At 40.5% G+C, this 24,103-nt stretch overlaps 1 protein-coding gene across 4 annotated transcripts in view; it reads left to right on the top strand.

Moving 5' to 3' along the window:
- The window catches only part of IQCG (IQ motif containing G), a 50,515-nt gene extending 27,361 nt beyond the window's left edge, over nucleotides 1-23,154 (top strand). The window contains exons 7-11 of one of the 4 annotated variants that reach the window (XM_029939475.1): nucleotides 8,634-8,795; nucleotides 9,994-10,068; nucleotides 20,156-20,287; nucleotides 21,149-21,250; nucleotides 22,697-23,154. In XM_029939475.1, coding sequence (XP_029795335.1) covers nucleotides 8,634-8,795; nucleotides 9,994-10,068; nucleotides 20,156-20,287; nucleotides 21,149-21,250; nucleotides 22,697-22,831 — 606 coding nt within the window. In that variant the 3' untranslated portion in view covers nucleotides 22,832-23,154. Of the gene's footprint in view, nucleotides 1-8,633; nucleotides 8,796-9,993; nucleotides 10,069-16,556; nucleotides 17,516-20,155; nucleotides 20,288-21,148; nucleotides 21,251-22,696 lie in introns of those variants that run through there. The other 3 variants (XM_029939477.1, XM_029939476.1, XM_029939478.1) reach the window with 3 other exon arrangements.
- Nucleotides 23,155-24,103: the final 949 nt, after the last annotated feature.

The raw sequence follows: 24,103 nt of genomic DNA on the forward strand, positions 1-24,103 counted from the left end.
CCTGCATTGAGCTCTGTGCTGACAGTGTGGAGCCTGCTTGGGATTCTCTCTCTGTTCCTCTCTCTCTCTCTCTGCCTCTCCCCAGTCATTCTCTCTCTCTCTCTCTCTCTCTCAAAATAAATAAATAAGCTTAAAAATAGTATGTTCTGTATTCACACACACAGTTAGAAAAAAGTAATTATGTGTGTTTTGTGCAGATACAGGGGGTTATGGATACATAGAGGATGGATCTTAAACTAAGAGAGTGAGTCAAGGAAGGATACCCCATAGAAAATATATTTAAGCTGAGACTTAAAGGGATATCTACAAGTTACATCTAGGTAAAGAAGAGGAGAAGAATGTTTTAGGCTGAAGGAACAGAAAAACATACTTGAAGATTTTATTATGATGACTTCCTCATGAATTGACCCTTTTATCATTATAAAATATTCCTCTTTACATGTGGTAATGCTCTTTGTCTTAAAGTATATTTTCTTTGATATGCTCTTTCTTTTTTTTTAAGCTTGCTGTTTGCATAGTCTATCTTTTCCACTTATTCACTGTTAACCTATCTGTGTCTTTATATTCAGAGTACATCTCCTATAGAAGACATATACTTGGATCTTGTTTTTAGAAAAAATTTATGCATTCTGACAACCTCTACCTTTTAATCAGTCTTTAGTCCATTAACATTAGTGTACTTATTGATATAGTTGTTGGATTTATGTGTTTTATTATTTGTTAATTGTTTGTCTCCTCTGGCTTTTATATTTTCCTGGCTTATTTTGGATTATTTGGGGTTTGGTTTTTTTTTTTTAGATTTCGATTTTAATTTACATAGTGGCCTCTTACCTATACCTTTTTGCATTTTTAAGATATATCGTTGCTCTAGGGATTTCTTTTTACAATCTGTTTAGCATTAATATTGTACCACTTCACATAAAATGTAAAAACCTTGCACTCATATAGTTCCACTGTTTCCCTCTTCCCCACCACTCTCTTTTATTCTATGTCATACATACTACACATACATACATTATATATATTACACAAGATCCAAGACTGCAAACAAAAAACAATATGGTGTTTTCCTTAATTATATGTGTTTTTAAAAATTAAGAAGAAAACAATTGTCTTACTTACCCCAATATGTATCAATAGGTTTTCATCTGGTGTCATTTACTTTCTGCTTAAAGAAATTCCTTTACTATTTCTTGCAACCCATGTTTCCTGTAGACAGGTCTTCATTTTTTTAATTAAAAAAAATTTTTTTTATTATTTGAGAGTGAGAGAGAAAGAAAGAGAGCGAGCATGTGTGAGGGGCAGAGAGAGGGGGAGAGGGAATGCCAAGCAGCCTCCTTGCTGTGAGCCTGGACCCGAACTAGGTTCACAACCTGAGCTGAAACCAAGAGTCAGAGGCTTAACTGCCTGAGCCATCTATGTGCCCCAAGAAGTCCTTTTAATTTTCTTTTTCCCAGGTCTAAGGCCATATCACCCTGAAAGTGTCTCATCTCATCTTTTACCTAGAAATGTGTCTTTGCCTTTGTTCTTTAAAGATATTTTCAGTGGGTATAGAATTTTGGGTTGACAGATTTTCCTTTCAGTACTTTAAGGATATGTACTATATTTTGACCTCCATTATTTGTTCTGAGAAGATAGTAGTCATTCAAATCATTATTTTCCTGTATATAGTGGAATTTTCATTTTTAACTTTGATTTTCAGCAATTTGATTATACTGTGTTTAGATGTGATTTTCTTCATATTTATTCTGTTTGTGTTTTGCTGTAAATGTGATTTCTTCATATTCTGCTTGGGCTTTGCTGAGATGCCTAAAAATGTAAATTTGTGTCTTTCACAAAATTTATGAGATTTTCAGCCCTTATCCTTTTTCTCCCCCAAAATTCTATACCCATGGAAAATATCTTTCAAGAACAAAGACAAATAGAGCCCTAACAGTCATGACCATGCAATATTGTAAAACACATTTGAAGTGCTTCCTCTTTGTTTTGATTACTGCAATTTGTGGTACTGAGTGTTTATCAAACGGGGAAAATACTATCCTCTGTTAGATTTATATTATTATGTGCAGTTAGGCATTACATTTGAAGGAGCTTACTCAAAAGAGATCAGTTAAGACAGTAAGGTGTATAGAAACTTTATTGCAAAAGGAAAAAAAAGAAGAAATCAATACGATTGAAATGAGAATAGTTCAAATGGAAAGAAAGCAATGGGTGGAATTGAAACCTGAAACTTTAGAAGTTTGGACCTGATTCTGTTTCATCTGCATCTTAGAATGGGTGACTTTGTGTAGCTCCGAGCTCAGAGTTTATTCAGAGACTGTCATACAATCAGCCAGTATTCTTAGTCATAGACAGATAAAGATAGAAGTCAACTTAATACAGAACTGTATTTTTTCCAGTGGCTTTTTCACTTTAATAGACCACATTCCTATTTTCCTTTTTCCATCCAGCCAAAGCAGCAGCCCAAGGGGTAACACAAGTTCCAACTTCTCCAGACAGTAGCTTCCAAAAATTCCAGGAACCATACTCTCATCTCTACTTCGTGTTCAATTATGAAAATGGACACTGTCATTAAAACCCTTTGGCTTATAATATTGTGGCAGCCATCAGAGCCTTATTTACTATAATTGGTTGACTGCTTCTTTCCATTTCTAAATCATGCTCCTCTGAATTCAGATAAAAAGTACATCTGAAGGCAGTTTGGGGATTTGTAAGTAAAGTTTGATCTGCTACAAAAACCCACAAATCTGGTACTTCAGTCCACAGACCTTGATCATGGGGAAGGCTGCAGACACCATGGACAACCAGAGTTATGCTGGTGAGTTGTGGATCTTTCCTTGGTGAGAATCTTAAAAGGAATTCATACAACTCATGACACTTGGCCGGTAACCCACTGCTTCTAGGCTGCCTCCTTGTTGTATCCCAGGAAGATGAAGAAATGGAATATTTCAGTCCATTTACTAGTATCCCTCGATCATGATTTTACCATGACTAAACTGTCAAGATTTTATATCTTCTTCTGTTTCCACACTTTCACCATAGGAGGCCACAAGTTGTGCAGAACAGAAATACAGGAGGGAATAATCAGAGGCCCCTGGAAACAGCATTAAAACCAGATGCCTTTCACTTGGCATGGTATAATTGTAGACCAGTGTTGTGTGACCTTATTGAGTTACATAACAGAATACCTTTTGCTCACCATAGGCAGAAACTCCTACTAGAGTTTTAACTCTGCATTTCTGATCTTCATATTATTACTCTGAAAGACATAATATTCAGTTTGGTAAAGAAAACTGACCAGGAACATTTTCTTGAGTTTTTGAAAGGTTTTTTTTTTGTATCGATGCTATTTAATGAATACTTAACTGCTCAACACTGTTAGATTCTGTAAGAAACAAAACTACAACTATTTATATGGCCATGGTTTTCTGGAAAAGGTTTTACGGATTTAAGTGGTGTATAAATAGGTATTCAGATTCCAGCCAATGAAGAATTGACACCATCACATTTCATTTTAACTCCTCTTCCTAGAAATCCAAACTTTATTGTATTATCATACAATTTGAACTAGAAGGGAAGAAAAAAGTGAAATGGGGAAGAGACAGGAGAAGGGAGGAGTGTGTAAAAAGAAGGGAAGGGGAAAAAGCCAAAAAAGAACTCTCTTAAAGTTAATGAACATTTATTGAGTAGCTAAGTTGTGTAAGGCACTGGCAGGGATTCACAGTTGAGGAACATCTTAGAGAGGTTAAGTTAATTGCCCACAGCTTGTAAGAGACTAAAAGGACTGAGATCTTTTGTCAAGTAGGCCTGTAGCATATTCTCTGCCAGAGATACTCATCTCCTTGGAGTGACTCTGATACAGCTGGAATAGGTTCTCTGTAATTGGAATGATTCCATAGAGTTACACCAAGAAGTCAAACAAAATGACCTGAAGAATTCCTTTCTGAGTAATTTTAGGGGCCTATGATTCTTTATTTTATTAAAAAAATTTTTTAAAGACAGCTCATTTTCTTTTTTTAATGTTTATTTTTGAGAGAGAGAGAGAGAGAGAGAAAAAGTGTGAGTGGGGGAGGGGCAGAGAGAGAGGGAGACAGAATCTGAAGCAGGCTCCAGGCTTTTGAGCTGTCAGCACAGAGCCCAATTCAGGGCTCAACCCCACAGACCCATGAGGTGCCCAGAGGGGCCTATGATCCTTTAAACTGTATTTGTTTTTCATTGTGGGTGATCTTGACTGATTTCTGCTTTGTTTCTTCTAATACTTAACTACCTCCTCCCAGCTTAGTGGTAAGACTAAAATTGGTTGGTATTTAAAGAAACACAGATCTCTGATAAAGCAATGCATTTTTATTATTAGTTATGCTTACTGACAATTTCTCTGTGAAGTGACCCATGCTGTGCCTGATTCTTTTCAAACAGTCAAATGTTACCACCCTGACTAACCTTCCAAACCCTAAACCTTTCCAAAGTTTCCCATGGCACCTGGAATACAATTTAAACTTAATAGCACCTGAAGTCCTGCAGGGTTCCTTCTTACTTACTTCTCCAACTGATAGGGAAAATCTGTTGTAAAAAGGCCGACAGGACTAATAAAAAACACCTGTCCCTGATTAATGAGGAATACTGAAGTAACAGCTATAAATTGTTCCCTCTGCTCATGCTCTGGGCTCAGACCTCTGGAGAATGATAACCTCTGAGCCCACCAGTGTAAAATAAACCTCCTGCCTTCCAAGATCTCCAAATGCCACTTGGTTCTTCCACCGGGTGATCCATACCAGACTCCATAACATTAGGTTCCCTGACTGGGAAACCCAACCTCGCTGGCCTGTTGTTGCCACCGGTTTGGGAAAACGGCCAGGTGGTGACTGAAAAAGGAATCGAGGAATCATGAAGGAGGTACGCCCTGCCTGAATTTTGGCAGTCTTCAGCTCAGTCACCTTGGGCTGGCCCTGCTCCACCGTTTCCGCCAGACTCAAGGAGACTTAGCAAATGAGGACTGGGAACCCACGATGGAAACCAGTAAGGCCTGGGCCCTAAATCTGTCCTGTCCTGTCCACGCATAGTGGTGGAAGGGGGACCTGATCACTCCTCAGAGACTTTAGAGGCCTCTTTAGTAGGGGCCTTCATCTGTCCGACCCACCCATAGTGGTGGAAGGGGGAGTTGATCACTCCCTGGAGACCTCAGTGGTCTCCTCCATAGAAATCCTGTGGGAGGGAATGTAATAACCTCTGGGGTGTATGTGTGAGTGTGAAAGTGCAACTCTGTCTTGCTTGCTTGCCTGGTTCGATTCTGTGGCTCCATGAGTGGGCACCCTTAAGGTCCCCAAAAGCCTACGGAGTCTGAGTGGGTCCATCTGCAATTCTGTGGTGAACGGCATACAGTCTGTGGTGGAATTGGAATAGTTTCCGATCATAAGTCCTGAAGCTGAGACTGTTACAGCTAAGCGTCTTCTGAGTTCTTTCGGGACACAGCCAGGAGGGCATCTGACTGGTCTCCTCACTAGAGGGGCATCCCTACCCCTTTATCTTTGTGACACCACCTCATGGGAACATTATGGGGTTGGGACAGAGCAGACCCACAGTTCTTGAAACTCTGAGAACTTTGAGAAGGGGTTTTCAGGAGACTATGGAATTAAGATGACCCTACATGAGTTGGAATGGCCCACTTTTGGGGTAGGATGGTCCTTGGAGGGAACTTCAGATGTCCCCTTGGTCCGCTGCATCTGGAGACCCAGGTTACTCTGATCAGTTCCCGTATATCAACTCTTGGTTAGAGATTGTCCAAACCCTCCCCCTTTGGGTGCAATGAAAAACACCTGCCCCTGATTAATGAGGAATGCTGGAGTAACAGGCTATAAATTGTTACCTCTGCTAATGCTCTGGGCTGAGACTTCTAGAGAATGCTCTCCTCTGAACCCACCAGTGTAAAATAAACCTCCTGCCTTTCAAGACCTCAAACTGCTGCTTGGTTCTTCCACCAGGTGATCCAGACCAGATTCTGTAACACAACCTCATCCTGTCTCACTCTCAACTGTTGCTGGGATAGTCTCTAGAGTTTTTTTCAGTCCCTGGAATGTATCCAGGTTTTTGGTGCCTCAGGACTTGGGCATTTATTTTTCCTTTTTCTTAGAATCTTCTTGACCCCACTTTTCATGTGACATACATAACTACTCCTTCAGGTGTCAGATTTAACATTCTTTTCTCAGAATCCTTATTTTTTATATACATGTATTTTAAAGTTTATTCATGGGGGGGAGGGGCAGAGAGAGAGGGAGAGAGAATACCAGGCAGGCTCCACACTGTCCCTGCAGAGCCCAGTGTGGGGCTAGAACTCATGAGTCATGATATTATCACCTGAGCTGAAATCAAGAGTGGTTAACCACGTGAGTCACCCAGGTGCCCCAGAGACTCCTGCTTAGACCATCCAAACAAGGTATCCCTTGTTATTTTCTTTCATGGCTTATTGTTCTATTTAATAGTATTTTGCACCTTCAAAAAAATTTATATATCTTGCACTGTTAAAAATGTTTTTTGCTTTGTTTTTAAAATATTGTTTTAAAATGTTTTTAATGTTTATTTTTGAGAGAGTGACAGCATGAATGGGGGAGGGGCAGATAAAGAGGGAGACACAGAATCCAAAGCAGGCTCCAGGCTCTGAGATATCAACACAGAGCCCAAGGCAGGGCCCGAACCCAACAACCATGAGATCATGACTCGAGCTGAAGTAGAACACCCAAACAACTGAGCCACCCAGATGCCCCCAAAATATTTTAAATAATCTCTATACCCAATGTGGAGCTCAAGCTTAGAACCCTAAGGTCAAGAGTCACCTGCTCCCCCCAACTGAGCCAGACACATGCCTCAAAAAGCTTTTTTTTTTTTTTTTAATATTTATTTATTTTGGAGAGAGAGGACATAAGCTGGGAGGGCAGAGAGTGAGGAGGACAGAGGATCTGAAGCGGGCTCGGCATTTGTCAGTGCAGAGCTTGACGGGGCACTCGAACTCCTGAACTATGAAATCATGACCTGAGCCAAAGTTGGAAGCTTAACTGACGGAGCCACCCAGGCACAACCAAAAAGGTTTTTTTTAAATAAATTTTTTTAAATGTTTTATTTATTTTTGAGACAGAGAGCATGAGCAGGGAGGGGAAGAGAGAGAGGGAAACAGAATCAGAAGCAGGCTCCAGGCTCTGAGCTGTCAGCACAGAGCCCAACATGGGGCTCGAACCCACAAATGTGAGATCATGACCTGAGCCGAAGATGGAGGCTGAACCGACTGAGCCACCCAGGTGCCCCACAAAAAGTTTGTTTTTTAATCCCATCTCTATCATGAGATGGTAAAGTCTATGAGGGCAAGGGCCATGTCTATTAGATCTCCACTATTTAACTTAGTATGATATTGAATGAATTTTTAAAAAAGATTTTTATTTGAGAGAAAGAGAAAGCACATGAGTGGGGGAGAGGGGCAGAGAGGGAGGGAGAATCTTAAGCAGACTCCATGCTCAGTGCAGAGCCTGACACAGCTTGATTCTACAATCCTGGGATCATGACTTGAGCTGTAATCAAGAGTTGGACCCTTGGAACACCTGGGTGGCTCATTTGGTTAAGCATCCGACTTTGGCTCAGGTCATGATCTTAATCTTACGGTTCGTGGGTTTGAGCCCTGCATTGAGCTCTGTGGTAACAGCTCAGAGCCTGGAGCCTGCTTCAGAATCTGTCTCTCCCTCTCTCTCTGCCCCTCCCCTGCTTGGGTGTGCTCGCGCGCTCTCTCTCTCTCTCTCAAAAACAAACATTAGGGGCACCTGGATGGCTCAGTCGGTTGAGCGACCAACTTCGGCTCAGGCCATGATCACATGGGTGGGTCCTGGCGCTGTGGCAGGCTCTGTGCTGACAGCTTGCTCAGAGCCTGGAGCCTGATTCAGATTCTGTGTCTCCTCTCTCTGCCCCCACCCCATTTGTGCTCTGTCTCTCTCTGTCTCTCAATAATAAATAGATGTAAAAAAATATAAAAAATAAAGAGTAAAAAAAATTGTAAGACAGAGTTGGATCTGGGGCGCCTGGGTGGCTCAGTTGGTTAAGTGTATGACTTCAGCTCAGGTCATGAACTCACAGTTTGTGAGTTCTAGCCCCACACTGAGCTTTGTGCTGATCGCTCAGAGCCTGGAGCCTGCTTCAGATTCTGGGTCTCCCTCTCTCTGCGCTCCCCCTGCTCTCTGTCTCTTTGTCTCTCTCACCCTCAAAAATAAACATTTAAAAAATTTAAAAAGTCGGACCTCAACCAGCTGAGCCACCCAGATGCCCCTGAATATTTTTTAATGAGTACTGAAACCTTAAAATGATCATTTAGACCAGTGCTCTTTCTCCAAAAATGAGAAAGAAATGGGAAATCTTTGTAGATACAAAGATATATACCCAAATAGTGTACTTAAGAAAGAATCTCACAGTCCAGGTGCTACATATCTTTCACTTATTTTCATTTATACTAACCCTGATTATTGGCTAACTTTCCTGGAGTGTGATAGCAGAAAAATAGATCCCGTTCTTGTTGATTTATAAATACAGATGGTAGGCTTTAACCACTGGTTGAACTGAAGTAGAATGTATTTTAATTTAGAGGCCTGGTCTTACCTCTACAGAATCGGAATGAATATATTGCTCACCTCAAGGACCAGTTGCAAGAGATGAGGGCAAAAACCAACCTGGAGAATCGCTATATGAAGAGAAACACTGAGCTGCAGATCTCCCAGACCCAGAAGAAATGTAACAGAACAGAGGAGCTGTTGCTGGAAGAGATCGAGGTAATCACTGCTACATCAGGAATGAACACGGTGGATGGCATTTGAGCTGTCACCCCTCATACTGCTTCAGCTAACAGGAAGGAGAGGGGAGATTTTCTTCATCTTTGCCCTATCTTTCCTGCAGCTCTCACATTTGAGGTAAAAAATAAAAACAGAATGAAGTGCCCCAAAACAAGATACTTATGAAGTGTGAGTTTTTGCTGCTGCCTTCCTCATCCAACCAGACCTTTTATCCCTCCATTAAGCCATATAAAATCGGGGTGCCTGAATGGCTCAATTGGTTAAGTGTCTAACTTCCACTCAGGTCATGATCTCCCAGTTCCTGCGTTTGCGCCCCAGGTGAGGCTCTCTGTGTTGTCAACTTCAGATCTTTGTCTCCCTCTCTCTCTCTCTCTCTCTCTCTCTCTCTCTCTCTCAAAAATAAGCAAAACATATATATAAAATCAGGGGGTGGCTCAGTTGGTTAAGCTTCCATGACTTTTGATTTTGGCTCTTGTGAGATTAAGGCTGACACAGAGCACAAGGCCTGCTTGGGATTCTCTCTGCCCCTCTCCGACGTCTGCGTACATGCTCGCTCTCTTTTCTCTCTCAAAATAAATAAATAAACTTAAAAAGTATATATAAAATGCTGAGCTTTAATCAGACCTAAATCTATAGAGATGGGAAATCACATTGGAAAAATTCCAGGAGAAACAAACCCTGGGCAGACCCTCATTTGAGAAGGAAGGCTAAATGGCTAAGAGAACATTCAGTAGGTGAGAAGGGCAAACATTAGTGACGTCCTCCATGTTCAGGAGGACTGCTTTCTCCCTTATTTGAAAACCTGCTGCCTGGGTGTGGCATATGACTCTGACTGCAAACTTCTTGCACTCTGGAATGTCCTTTTTTAGGCCTAAGAACATCGTGCCCTTGAAACATTGTTTCTCTCCTTAAATGACAGGCAACTGGGTTGTGGTCCTTTTGTCTTGGACACTGGCACGTGTTCAGAATAATGCCCACCGCGTGGCTCAGTGCCGTCCATGAATGCAAATGCGGTTAAAGGGAACTGATGTGCTGCCCAGCGTGATGTGGCAAGATTCTTGGGACCCCCATTGGTAAAGAAAATCAGAAATACTGTCATAGCTATACCTCTAATCTTGAGAAATTCTCATTCTGAATCCTACTGGCAAGAATTCCTGATAGTGGTTTATTTTCACAGAAAATAAGGTTGAAAACCGAAGAAGAGAACCGGATTCATACGGAGATTGAAACGTTCCTTAGAAGGGAGCAGCAGGTAAGTCACCAAAAGTTTTCTATCGTCCTCTGATACGTTTGTGTTCCACTTACAAAAAAACCAAGGATGGCAAAAAAAAATTTTTTAAGAAAAATTTTTAATGTTTATTTTTGAGAGAGAGAGAGTAGGGGTGGATAGGGGGAGGGGCAGAGAGAGAGGGAGACACAGAATCTGAAGCAGGATCCAGGCTCCCAGCTGTCAGCACAGAGCCCGACGCGGGGCTCGCAAACCATGAGATCATGACCTGAGCTGGAGGCTTAACCGACTTAGCCACCCAGGCGCCTTGGAAAGAAATTTTTTAGGAGTAAAAAATCAACCATAATTCTACCAGCCTAATGAATGAGTTGCAGCCCATGTCTGTTTCACAGTTATCCATATGAATGAATATTTTATAAAGCTGTAATTTGAGTATAGGTTAAATATTTTAGCTTCTGTCTTTATCATTCAGCAACATAAAAGAAACTGGTTTTTTATTTTTTTATTTTTTTATTTATTTTTGCTGCTGGATCACTCAGTCATAATTTTAAAATAAAATTTACTGATCTTTAAAATTATAAAAATAACATACTCTTAGTTGAGGTAAGATTTTTTTTTTTTTTTGGTCAAGTGCTTTTTCACTCAATTTTTTCATGTTATTTCATGGTCATGCGTTAGTTTGTTACCCTTTATTTGGGATATTTATATTATTTCCAAGGTTTTATTATAAATAATGCAGTAGTGAAAGCTTTGCCCAAATAACTGTTTTCCTTCATTGCAATGATTAGAAGTGAATCTCAAGCTTGAGAGTCTTATGTCAGAGAAACTAGTATTTTGTGTGTTTTTGGATTTTTGCCTTTCTTTTTTTTTTTTTAAGTTTTTATTTAAATTCTAGCTAGTTACCATGTAGTGTAATAAGGGATTGCTCACTTATACAACACCTGGGGCTCACCACAGCAAGCGCCTCCTTAATGCCCATCGCGCGTTTAGTCAGTCCCCTACCCACCTCTCCTCTAGCAAACCTCAGTCTATTCTGTATCGTTAAGAGTCTTTTACGTTTTCTTCCCTCTCTTTTCCCCCCTTTCCATGTTCACATGTTTTGTTTCTTAAAGTCCACATACAAGTGAAATCATATGGTATCTGCTTTTCTCTGAATGACTTATTTCACTTAGCATAATATACTCTGGCTCCATTCACATCATTGCAAATGGCAAAAATTTATTCTTTTTGATATCTGAGTAATATTCCATTGTCTATATACCGCATTTTCTTTATCCATTCATCACTTGATGGACATTTGGGCTCTTTCCATAATTTGGCTATTGTTGATAATGTTGCTAAAAACATTGGGGTGCATGTGCCCCTTGAAATCAGTATTTTTGTATCCTTTGGGTAAATACCTAATAGTGCAATTGCTGGGTCATAGGGTAGTTCTATTTTTAACATTTTGAGGAACATCCATACTGTTTTCCAGAGTGGAAAACACCATTTTGCATTCCCACTAATTGTGTAAGAGGGTTCCCTTTTCCCCACATCCTCACCAACAAATGTTTCCTGTGTTGTTAATTTTAGCCATTCTGATGGGTGTAAGGAGTTATCTCATTGTTTTGATTTGTATTTCCTTGATGTTGGGTGATTCAAAGCATCTTTTCATGTGTCTGTTAGCCATCTGGATGTCTTCTTTGGGGAAAATGTCTATTCATGTCTTCTCATTTCTTAACTAGATTACTTGTTTTTGGGGTGTTGAATTCGATAAGTTCTTTATAGATTTTGGATACTAATCCTTAATCAGATGTCATTTGCAAATATCTTCCCCCATTGTTGCCTTTTAATTTTGTTGATGGTTTCCTTCGCTGTGCAGAAGCTTTTTATCTTGATGAGGTCCCAGTAGTTCATTTTTGCTTTTGTGCTTTTGTTTCCCTCACCTCCAGAGACATGTCTAATAAGGATTTGCTACAGTTGATGTCAGCGAGGTTGCTGCCTATGTTCTCTTCTAGGATTTTGATGGCTTTCTGCCTCACATTTAGGTCTTTCATTCATATTGAATTTATTCTTGTATATGGTGTAAGAAAGTCCAGTTCCACTCTTTTGCATGTAGCTGTCCTCTTTTCCCAGCACCATTTGTTACAGAGACTTTTTGCCATTTGGTATTCTTTCCTGCTTTGTTGAAGATTAGTTGACCACACCATTGTGGGTCCATTTCTAGGTTTTCTATTCTGTTCCATTGATCTATGTGGAGAGACTGGTATTTTGTGACTCTTGAGAAATACTGCTAATACGTTCTAATCTACACTATCATCAATAATGTGAATTGCTGACACTAACTTCAAGGTATCCACAACCACCCTAGAGAGTTGAGATATTTTTAAAGTGCTAATTTAATGATTTGTCTTACTTTTCTTTCTTTCTTTTTTTTTTTTTTTTGCTAATAGACTTGGCCATTTTTTATATATGTACTTATTTCTTGTGTGTGAATTATATGTGACTAAAATGGTTTTAATTAGTATTTTTATAATACTAATAACAAACTAAGCTGAGTGGAATTTTTCAAAATATCCTTGTAGGAGGAATAAGGAAAAAATTTCTAGCTTATGAGTCAGTCTCCTTTGTGAAAGCTAATGAACTTTCAGTAAACAGTTCCAAATTTGTGGTGAAAGAAAAGAATTTATAGATGCTATCTCACAGGACTTGACTGGAAAAAAAAATCTGGTCGGCTATTAGGAACAGGGTCTTATACCCCAGAAATTTAAGGATTATGTACCATGGGGGCACTTAAGTGATTCAGTTGGTTGAGTGTCTGATTCTTGATCATGGTCTCTGGGTTTGTGGGTTTGAGCTCCATGTTTGGCTGTGTGCTGACAGGTGGAGCTTGCTTTGAATCTTCTCTCTCTCTGTCCTCTCTCTCTGTCCCTCTCCCCCTCCCTCCCTCTCTCCCTCTCTTTCTCTGCCTCTCTTTCTATCTCTCTTTCTCTCAAAAAAAAAAAAGACAGACTATGGATCTCTCTTTCTCTCTCTCTCCCCCCTTTGCCTCTCTCAAAAAAAAAAAAAAAGATTATGTGATATGTTACCTGTTCAATTCTTAGATGCATGGATACCATGTGTTTAATAATAATCAGATGAGTTGGTGGATAGATGGCTAATGGATAGATAAAGTCAGTGTTTCCTAGATCTTTAGCCCCATAACACAAGCAATATATAAAACTTTTCAATTAAAATTTGAAACAGCACAGGGGTGCCTGGGTGGCTTGGTTGGTTAAGTGTCCAACTCTTGATTTTGGTTCAGGTCATGATCCTACAGCTCATGGGTCCGAGCCCTTGTTGGGCTCTGAGCTGACCGCACGGAGCCTGCTTGGGGTCCTCTCTTCCCCTCAGTCTCGGCCTCTGCCTTGCTCACGCTAACTCTCTAAATAAATAAATAAACATTTAAAAAAATAAATTTGTAACATAGATTTTAAAAAGCGAAAGCTCTTTTAATCAATCCTCATTCCAAGATTTCTTGCACTTCTTTTTCTTTCATATACATACTTGTGTATGTACCTAAATACTTACATGTTTTTAGTATTCACCTGTTTATTTGTGACATAAATGATATCATAGTATATATATTGTTCCAGATACTGTGTTTTAAAAAATTTACTTTGTCTTAATGTTTCCTGTATGAGTCCAACTGCTATATGATATACATAGAGGGGACATATCAAAATTTAGTTAATCATTCTGACTGGACATCCAGGTTGTTTCCAAGTTTTGCTATTATAACAATGCTAAACATTCTTAGATCTGTCTCTAAATGCATGGTAAATGGAAGGGCTATTCATTTTTGCATATTGCTATAGATTCCTTATGTACTCTCTTATTAGTTCTAATGGTTTTTCAGTTGATTTGTTTAGATTTTCTAAGTAGAAAATCTTTTTGACTGCAGACAAATATGTTTATTTCCATTTTGTGGCTTATTGTACAGCTACAGTGTCAAGTGTAATGTTGATTGATAGTAGTGATAATGGGGCACCGTTTTTCTCCTCTTGGTTAATGGTATTTCAGTCAGTATTGCACATGAATTCATGGTCATGCCAAGTTTTTCATGTGCAAGTTACAGCGTTCTTTCAGAAATAATAGGGCCCTGAAACTTGGAATGGGAACATCTGGATGAATTCAGATGTCATTGATAAGATATTATGAACAAGTGGGTTTTAGCCCAAGAATTTTGATATTTAAAATTTTTTTAATGTTTATTTTTGAGAAAGAGAGACAGAGTGTAAATGGGGGAATGGGCAGAGAGAGAGGAAGACACAGAATCTGAAGCAGGTTCCCGGCTCTGAGCTGTCAGCACAGAGCCCAGTGGGGCTCAAACTCTTGAACTGAGAGATCATGACCTGAGCTCAAGTCGGATGTTTAACTGACTGAGACACCCAGGTGCTCCTATCCCAAGAATTTAAAGATGACCCAACAGCAACAAATCTATTAACATATTTTATTTTATTAATATGCGAAAAAAGAAAAACCCCATATCATCTCAATGGATGAAAAAAACCCATCTCCTAAAACTTGAATACTCATTCTAGATTAAAAAGGAAAAAAAGGGGGCACCTGGGTGGCTCAGTCGGTTAAGCGGCTGACTTCAGCTCAGGTCATGATCTCGCAGGTCGGACTCTGTGTTGACAGCTCAGAGCCTGGAAGCTGCTTCAGATTCTCTGCCCGTCTCCCACTCACACTTTGTGTCTATCTCAAAAATAAACGTTAAAAAAATTGTTTAAATAAAAAATAAACTCAGCAAGACTAAAAGGAAATTTCCTTAACTTGATAAACGTTTAGCTACCACAAACCTACTGGGTGCACCTCATACAATCCCCATTCGTGCCAGTTATCAATTTATTGGCTCTTAACTCTAAATGCATCCTTCACCCGCCAGCTTTGTCAGCCTGGAGGCTTGCCGTCAACGGTTCTCCTTTGCCAGCTGGCATAAAGCTAAATTTTGTCAGTAGAGGGCGCTGGAGGGACACGACAGGAGGGCTCTTCTCCCTTGATTCCACTGTGCTGGGGCAGGGCTGGCAGGGCATGTGTGTGGGACCCTTATGCCTCTTGTTCACCAACAAGTTTTGTGGATACAACAGGAGGATTCTTGCTTACCAACCCGTCCACGGTTCCCTGCTTGCCAGCTTTATCCCACCAGCTGTGAACCTGCTCTGACCCCAGGCAACAAAGCAAACATCTGTTGATTCCTTCCTGGGATAGTGTCCTTCAGCCCTAGGAGGTTCTTTAGAGTTTTTTTACCCTTTCTTTGTAACCAACCCCATATTGTCAGTTAATGATTCTTTTGTTAAGTGTTTCCTGCTGAAATCACTGGTGTGGTTTCTGTCACCTAACTGAACCATGTTACAAAATTGGTACCAAAAATACTTTCTCTCCCACCTTCTCCTTCATATGTCTTACTAAGGCATCCAAAGTCATTGCCACTTCCTATTCATCAGGTACAATCACTGTAGCACAGTGGACCAACTACAATGTTTTATAGAGTCAAAGCTAGCAGCATCTCTGCAGACCGTATTGTAGCAGAGAACAGAACTGACGTGGCCCTGACGTGAGCCTGTGAGGGGTACTGTTGGCCCTACCAGGTAAAAACAAACTGCTCCCGGAGGTTTTTTCCATACTGGTTTGGAGGCAAAGGCTTTGTTCAAGTCAAGGTTTCCTATCAAGAGCCAGGGGCCTTCGAAGAATTTCTCCAGTCAAGATACTACATCTGAAAGTGTAGCTGCAATTGGGGTCACCACCTGCTTGCATTCCCAGCAGTCCACAGTCATTGTCCAAGATCACGCGGCTCTACGGGACACACAGCTGCGTTATGGGGGACGAGGGAAGCAGTGTTACCTCTGCTCCTTTCAAGTCTTGTTGGCGCTAATTTCTGCAGTTGCAGCAGGGGTGTGGCCTTTGCTCATGATTTACTATGTTGGTAGGAGGGGAAAGTTCCAGAGTCTTCTACCTGGCCCTTACTACCATAATGGCCCTCACTCCATAGTTCAGAGAGCCAGTATGGAAATCCTGTCTGTTGCCAAGTATGTCTATTCCAATGATATGTTCCGTGCCTGGGGAGGTAAGCACGGGTGAAGTCGCAGAACAAGTGGGCCCAGAGTCCATCAGACTTAAGACTCCATCTATCACCTGAGCACTCTAACCCCTCATTTTGAGTAGGGATCACCTGAGTGTTGTTTGGGGTTCCCAGGGGTTAATATCAATTCAGAGCCTATGTTCAATAATCGTAACAAGTCTGGATATTTTCTTTTTTCCAGGGCATAGTAACTCTAATAAAGAGTCACACTTCCCTTTGAGTAAGTGGGCCTAGAGAAAGATTTGCAGTCTATACCTGCAGTAACGTTACAGTGTTCATCCTCAGGGGGACCCGTCCCCTTCAATTAAGGGGCTTTGGTCTTTGAATGGACTTATCTGTGGAAATCAGAGAAGCCATGACTCTTCATCAAATGATTCTTTATCAGGCTGCTCATCAACTTTGTTCACAGTGTCTCTCCGCCCTTCCTGGTGGGCGTGCTCACCCGTCCTCAGCAGTGAAGTGCTGCCACACGTCCTCTGGCCTCCAGGACCCCGTTATCTCCACTGAAAACCTGGGAAGCCATTTCAACAGTGACATAACCCGTGATCTTTCCCAGCCTACACAGGAAAGCAACCAAAACCTTTTTGAGGACGCAGGTGCTCCGCTCACTAATATATTTCTCAATGCCTTCGTCCAGGAGTGTCTGCTGGGAAAATGCCTCACAGAAGCTCGTTACAGTACAGTGTTCAGTAACAGATTTGTAGTTCACACAGATTCACTCTGATATTCCTGTCTCCTCCAAATCATAGCAAGGAAGCTCTGGCATCTCCACCTCATTAAATTATTGAATCCAACATGTTAAAGCAAATTGTTAGAGTCCCCTCCAGCTTCACAAGCTAGCACACTGAATCCAGAATGTCTAGTAAGTAGATCTGTATCAAGGAACATGACTCAATCTAGCATTACATTCTAAGAGTTGGATGCTCAACTAATGGAGCCACCCACGTGCCCCTTCCCTTCTAAATAATTTCTAATTTATTTATTTCTCCCCAACATTTTATTATTAGTTTTCAAACATACACAGAGTTAAAAGAATTTTACAGTGAACACCTAGTGGTGGTAGATTCTACCATTGCCAGTTTTTTTCTTGCTTTATCATATATCCTTCCTCCATTAATCCATGTTGCCTTTTTCACCCCTTTAATACACTATAGGCATTATAATTTATTCCCTTAACCCCTGAGTTATTTAAAACTGCATTTCTTTTTTTAATTTGAGAGAGGAGCTGCGTGAGTGGCAGAAGGTGCAGCAGGAGAATCGCCAGCAGGCAGCACAAACCAGCGTGAGGCAGTCATGTCTGTAACATCTTTCTAACGCTTGTTAACACATTTTTTTAAGTTTATTTATTCGAGGGGCAGAGAGAGGAAGAGAGAGAATCCCAAGCAGGCTCCATACTATCAGCGCAGTCTGATGCGGGGCCCAATCTCATGAACCAAGATCATGACCTGGGCCGAAATCGAGTCACTTAACTGACTGAGCCACCCAGTGTGGCTCCCCTAAAAGTGTATTTCTTAAATGTCCAGGTATTTGGAATTGCTTTTCTTGTTTTATGCATTTATTTTTTTAAGAGACATGGGGCTCGATCTCATGACCCTGAAGTTATGACCTGAGCCAGAATCAAGAGTAGAAATCATGTTGGTTGTGTAACTGACTGAGCTACCCAGATTCCCCTAGGCTGACTTTCTATTGCTCACCAACAGCCCTTTGAGGTCTACACTCTGTCTTCCATTGTGGTCTCAAAACGTAAAATATAAGATTCATACCTGCTGGAATTTGTTGAGCCCTTATTTGGGCTTAATATATGCTCAAGTTACATGGGTATTTGAAGAGAATGTGTATTCTCTGCTAGATACAAATTTTATATAAATATCTAAGTCTGTCAAATTCTTCATATTTATTACTTATTTTATCTACTATGCTATTTCAGAGAAGTGAGAGTCTCCCAAGATCATTGTGGATCTGTCCATTTCTTATATTTCTAATAATTTTGCTTTATATATTCCAAAATGGCATGAGTATAAGGCTTCATAACAGTAATATAATAATCGAGCATATCTTTTCTCAGTATAAAATATTCCTTTTTGTCTTATTTAATTATTTTTGGCTTGAGTTCTATTTTGTCAGATATTAACTGCCAAACCTGCATTCTTTTTGCTTTGATTATATAGTTTTAGCTGTGGCTTTTATAAATTTTATAAATTTATAGATTTCTTAAAAACTTACTTTGATAAGGAAATTTATCTCTATTTTTATTGTGATTTTTCTTTTGTTTCTACGTACTGTTTCCATTCTATGTTTTCGAGCTTTCTAGTTGTTTCTTTCCTTTTGTCAGAATCATGGCATTTTTATTCAATTTTTTGCTCTCTAGTGCAAACTTGTTATTTGCACCATTTTCACAGTTTTGTAATATCTGCATACCACCTGCATTGTACTGTTTTGTACATAATTACTCACCTAGATGACTACATCAATTTACTTTTAATTAAGATTTTTATATCATTACTGTGAAAGAAAACCAGTATCATTTGTTGTAAGTAGATATTAAAATAAATAGAAGTACAATAAATACCAAATGATGTGATTACATTTTAGCCAGTTCTTCTTGCCTGTCTGGAGACTCTTCTCTTTTTGTTAAAAAGAAGGAAAAGAAAAAGGGGCACCTGGGTGGCTCAGTCAGTTAAGCGTCTGACTCTTGATTTTGGCACAGGTCACGATCTCATGGTTCATGGGTTAGAGCCCCACGTCAGGCTCTGCGCTGACAGTGTGGAGCCTGCTTAGGATTCTCTCTCTCTCCCTCTCTCTGCCCCTCCCCCAGTCTCTCTCTCTCTCAAAATGAATACACGTGTTAACAAGAGTTAGAAAGATGTTAAAGACATGACTGCCTTAAACTGGTATGTTCTCTTTAACTTCATCAGAATGATTCGCTGAATCACGCTTTTTAAATACCCCATGTAAGTGTGCCGCCTGAAGTCTCCTGGAGGCATCTGAGGTATGGGAGCTGGGAGTTTAGTAGAAGTTCTACATTCTGTTCTTGGAGTGGTAACCCTTAACATCTGGACATACATATTCATACTTCCTCTTCTTCCTAAGTCTACAATTAATATCTGTATCTTGTTTTTATTAAAGCAAAGCTTTCACATACCTCTTCTCTTTGTCTCCTATGTCCCATGTTGAAATCACTCATTATATATTTCCAATTTACAACTGAGGGAACCGAGGCTTTAGAGGATTTAAGTTAACTTATTCGAGTGCCAGAGTTGGGAGGGGAACCCAGGCAGCCTGCCTTCAGAGCCCGTCTGTGCTCTTACCATGAGACTATACTGCCTTATTTGGGATTTTAGTTCCAGATTATGACTTAATTTTTAAAATGTATATTATGTAGCTTAAATATACATTTTATTATTTCTCCTACATACTATCTCTTTCATTTTACTTTGCTAAAATATATTCTTGAGTAACTCTTTTAGAAAGACCAGGGATGTTCTTTCTTTCTCTTACATTTGAATTCTAGGTTGGCTAGGTCTAGAATCTTTCATTCGCATGTATGAGTTTTTAGGAATCTGAAGACATTGTACCTTCCCAACTGGTATTTACTATTATTAATCAAAGAGCTGTCTGATGCCATCCCTTACCCTTCAGATTTTTCTACCTATCCTTTATTCCTTTCCAATTTCCCTCATCCAGACACCTCAAAGGCCCTCTTCCCCCTGTTTTTAAATTGGGTAATATTATGTATACAGATACTAAGCATATAGTTTGAAAATTTACATATATAAACTCCTGGAACCACCACCACCCAGATAGAGAGCACATGTACAACATTCCAGAAATCTCCCTTGTGCGTCCTTCCCAATCAAATAAAGTAAGCCACCACCTGGAAGTTGTGACGATTCTGACTTTTAACACTATAGAAAAGTTTTTCCTGTTCCTGAACCTTCTATAAATGATTTCATTTATATAAGGTTTTGTGCCTGGTGAGAGGCATGTTTTAATGTTCTTTCCAAACAGAAACTTGAAGAGAAGCTAGAGTTCTGGATGGAGAAATTTGATAAGGACACAGAAATGAAACAGAATGAACTAAATACTCTCAAATCCGCTAAGGCCAGTGACTTAGCACACCTTCAAGACCTTGCAAAAACGGTAAGGAAACCGTCACAAGAGTGTAATAAGGCTGAGCACCAGGGGGCAGGTGGTAGCTGAGCTACAGTAGGCAGGTCCTGCTGTCCCTGGTGACAGAGTGAAGGCGTGCCTGTAATTCAGAGATTCTAGTCCTGCGATGATGACCATGGGGACAGCGATAGCAGCAGCTAACACTTACATAGTGCTTGCTCTGTCCCAGGCACTTTGCCAGTATTTCACATTTATAACCTATTCAATCCTCACAACAACCTCTTGAGATACTGTTGTCATTTCTACTTTATGGTCGCTGACGGTAATCTGTAAATTATGATTTAAAAAAATTTTTTTTAATGTTTGTTTATTTTTGAGAGAGAGACAGAGTGTGAGCCAGGGAGGGTCAGAGAGAGAGGGAGACACAGCATCCAAAGCTAGCTCCAGACTCTGAGCTGTCTGCACATGAGCCTGACGCAGGTGATGAGATCATGACCTGAGCCGAAGTCAGATGCCCAACTGACGGAGCCACCCAGGCACCCCTCCCCAATTTCTCTCTTTTAAAAAATGGTTGCTGCTATTTGTATGGGTACATTCTAGGAGCTAAAAAAAATTACATTATTTTGAGGTTACTAATCACACACCAAATTAGTATTTCATTTTTATGCAAGACTTTATGTAAATTTGAATTATTCAAACTGAAAAAAACCAGGGAGATAATTACAAAGGTAATATACAAATATTTACAATATAGAAATCCAGTAGGTTTTTTCTTTTATCTTTAAACTTGGCATGCTTTATGTTCAAACTTTGTATTAAAAGTGCAGGGCTGGCTGGGCCACATCTTGCCAAGACAGTCTTCTAACCTAGGATTGATGTCTACTTTTATAGATAAGGGAGTTTGAACAGATCATCATTGAAGATCGGATAGAAAAGGAGAAGACCAGGAAGAAGATAGAACAGGATATCTTGGAATTTAAGAGCGTCATAAAGGTAGAAAGCCAGAACTGACATTTAATTCAATCTGATAGCTGGCCTAACACTGAGGGGCGTAAAGTATCTCTCATTTGTTAGGAAGCACGGACAGATCTGTAAAGAAGCCTGGCTTCTTGTTATTCCTGGGATTTGCCTACAGTCCTTGGTGCAAGGAGAGAGTCAACACAGCAAAGGACCTGACCCCACCTCTTAATCCAGGAGGAAAGTGGTGGTTAGCAGGGGAAGCAGAACCTAGAACTTGTGCCCAGAGGTCACATTTAAGAATACTATTTATAATTGAAACAGCTCTTGGAGGAGCATCTTAATTTTTTTTTTTTACATTTAAACTCTATACCCACTATGGGGCTTGAACTCAAGACCTCAAGATCAAGAGTCACATGCTCTACCAACTGAGCCAGCCAGGTGCCCCTGGGGGAGCATCTTAAAATCCTATTTATAGAAGTGAGCTCAGCCTATCTTCCAGGTACTGATGAACTATTTTCAAAAAAGGTGTAGGGAATAAAGAGCAGTAAAGAAAAAAAAGATTAACATTTAGTTTTATATGAACTCATGAATATTAGTGATGTTGAAACTGATAGGCCAGATTCTGGGAAATAGTTTCCAGAGTGTCTGCCGAGAGCCTACAGTGTGTAAACATAGTTTGTGATGTCTATTATGGGGTAGATTCAGCAAGTAAGCTTTAAAGTACATTCAGAACCAGGCATCCAAACCCAAACATGAGCTTTGCATCGGGAGAGACTCTCATGTAGTTAGCAAGGATTTATTGAGCTGCTATGGTGTTTTCTATTTGGCAGGGTTCCTTGATATAGAGCATAAATGTAAAGACTAGCTGAAGACCACTTTTGTTTTCATGATGTATTTGTTCCCAGTTTTTAGGGCTTAGTCTGATTTTAAAGTAGTGCAGACTATATTCAGAACACTTGTGTCTAGGACTAAGATATTCAAGAGAGCTACTGAGATCCTTCTTGGAAGAGGAGTGCTGATCCTTTAGTCAATCATTAAAGCCCAGAAACGCACCAGGAAGCCTACTGAAGCCGTCTAAGTTCTCTGCACGTTTTTGCTGCAATACTTACTTTTGCCTGTGTTGCTGCTAACATCCCTGTTGGAGCAAATGGTTTAGATGTGGGAACCTGGGTGTTCATAAAGAGAAGCAGTACAAGTGAGTCAGGTTTCTAAGTGTAAAGGAAAGATTGGCCTTATCAGATTCCTTTTCTTTAGTTTTAGTCCTTGAGAACTTCACTCTGGATTCTGTGGCTGAAGCGCTGGGTCCCGCACAGCAGGGCAGCCCTGCTGTAAGGAGAGCATGCGTGGCCATTTCCATGTTTCAGACACACATCCTTCTTCAGATACAAGTCACTTTAGGAAAAAACAACTCTCTTCTGCAGAAAGGATGCAGCTTGTCTGGCATACTATAAATTGTACTCACTCTCCTTTCTCTTCTAGATCCAGTCCTGGTGGCGAGGCATGATGATACGGAGGGAACTTGGTGGTTTCAGAATGCCTACGGACAAAGATGATAGCAAGGATTCCAAAGGTAAAGGCAAAGACAAGGACAAGCGGGGAGGCAAGAAAAAGTAACGTTCTCTTGGCTTTTCCTCTGGTATTCTGAAGACGGGAAGGTAGACTTGAGGGAGGAGGAAACTTTACCAGCACAGAAAACTCATCTACAGGTTTCTTCTTATTTGGACATTTCCGGGTGCTGCCTGGTGTTTTCATTTTGCCTGTTAAATTAGTTTGCAAAGCCTGAATTCGGAGTATACTGTTAACTTAGGGCTTCTTTTGAGAAATTTTTGGTGGAAGTATTTCTAAGAGCCTTGTGAAAATCTAATTGCTCTTTCTTACCAGAAAAATGTTCATGGGCTTAGTTATTGTGATGCATTAAAACTTCAGTATAGCTGTAATGCTTCTGATTCTATCATTTGTCTACAGTGAAAAAAACTATCAGCAAAAGCATTCAGTCAGAATTCCAAGATGATGCTTATAAAGTGTCTAGCATAATACAGACACAGTGAAGTTCCACAGGTTGGCTCCTTCCTGACTTTTTTTTTTTAATGTTTTTATTTTTTATTTTTGATACAGAGAGAGACAGAGCAAGAGAGGGGGAGGGGCAGAGAGAGAAGGAGACACAGAACTGGAAGCAGGCTCCAGGCTCTGAGCTAGCTGTCAGCACAGAGCCTGACGCGGGGCTCGAACCCACGAACGTGAGCTCTGACCTGAGCCGAAGTCGGAGGCTTAACCGACTGAGCCACCCAGGTGCCCCCTTCCTGACTTAAATTTGTTATCACTTTAGTGTTTTTGTTGGGGTGGCGGTGGCATGGAATATATATCTTACTGTAGGCTGCCTCAGCTCCTTTTCTGGGAGATAGGTAGGGATATAGATTACAAATTTTAAAAAATGATCCATTAGAACAAACAGATAAGAGATGTGAGGATGTAGAGCCTACACACAGTACAGGTGGGGACACAGGCCCGCTGGAAGATGAGCTTGGAGAGAGTTTAGTTTTGTTTTGTTTTTAATTTATTTTTGATAGAGAGAGAGACAGAGCATGAGAGGGGGAGGGGCAGAGAGAGAAGGAGACACAGAACCAGAAGCAGGCTCCAGGCTCTGAGCTAGCTGTCAGCACAGAGCCTGATGTGGGGCTTGAACCCACGGACATGAGATCTGACCTGAGCCGAAGTCGGAGGCTTAACCGACTGAGCCACCCAGGCGCCCCTGGAGAGAGTTTTGGTCTATGTCTGCTTTGCTTCCACAACAATTCTCACCTTGCAGGCTATTAAGACTAAAACAGTAAAGATAATCCAAACAGAATGTCTTGGGGTGCTAGAACTTTCTCTACAGCACAGTTGGTA

This window comes from Suricata suricatta, chromosome 5 (genome assembly GCF_006229205.1).
Source record: "Suricata suricatta isolate VVHF042 chromosome 5, meerkat_22Aug2017_6uvM2_HiC, whole genome shotgun sequence".
Lineage (NCBI taxonomy): Eukaryota > Metazoa > Chordata > Mammalia > Carnivora > Herpestidae > Suricata > Suricata suricatta.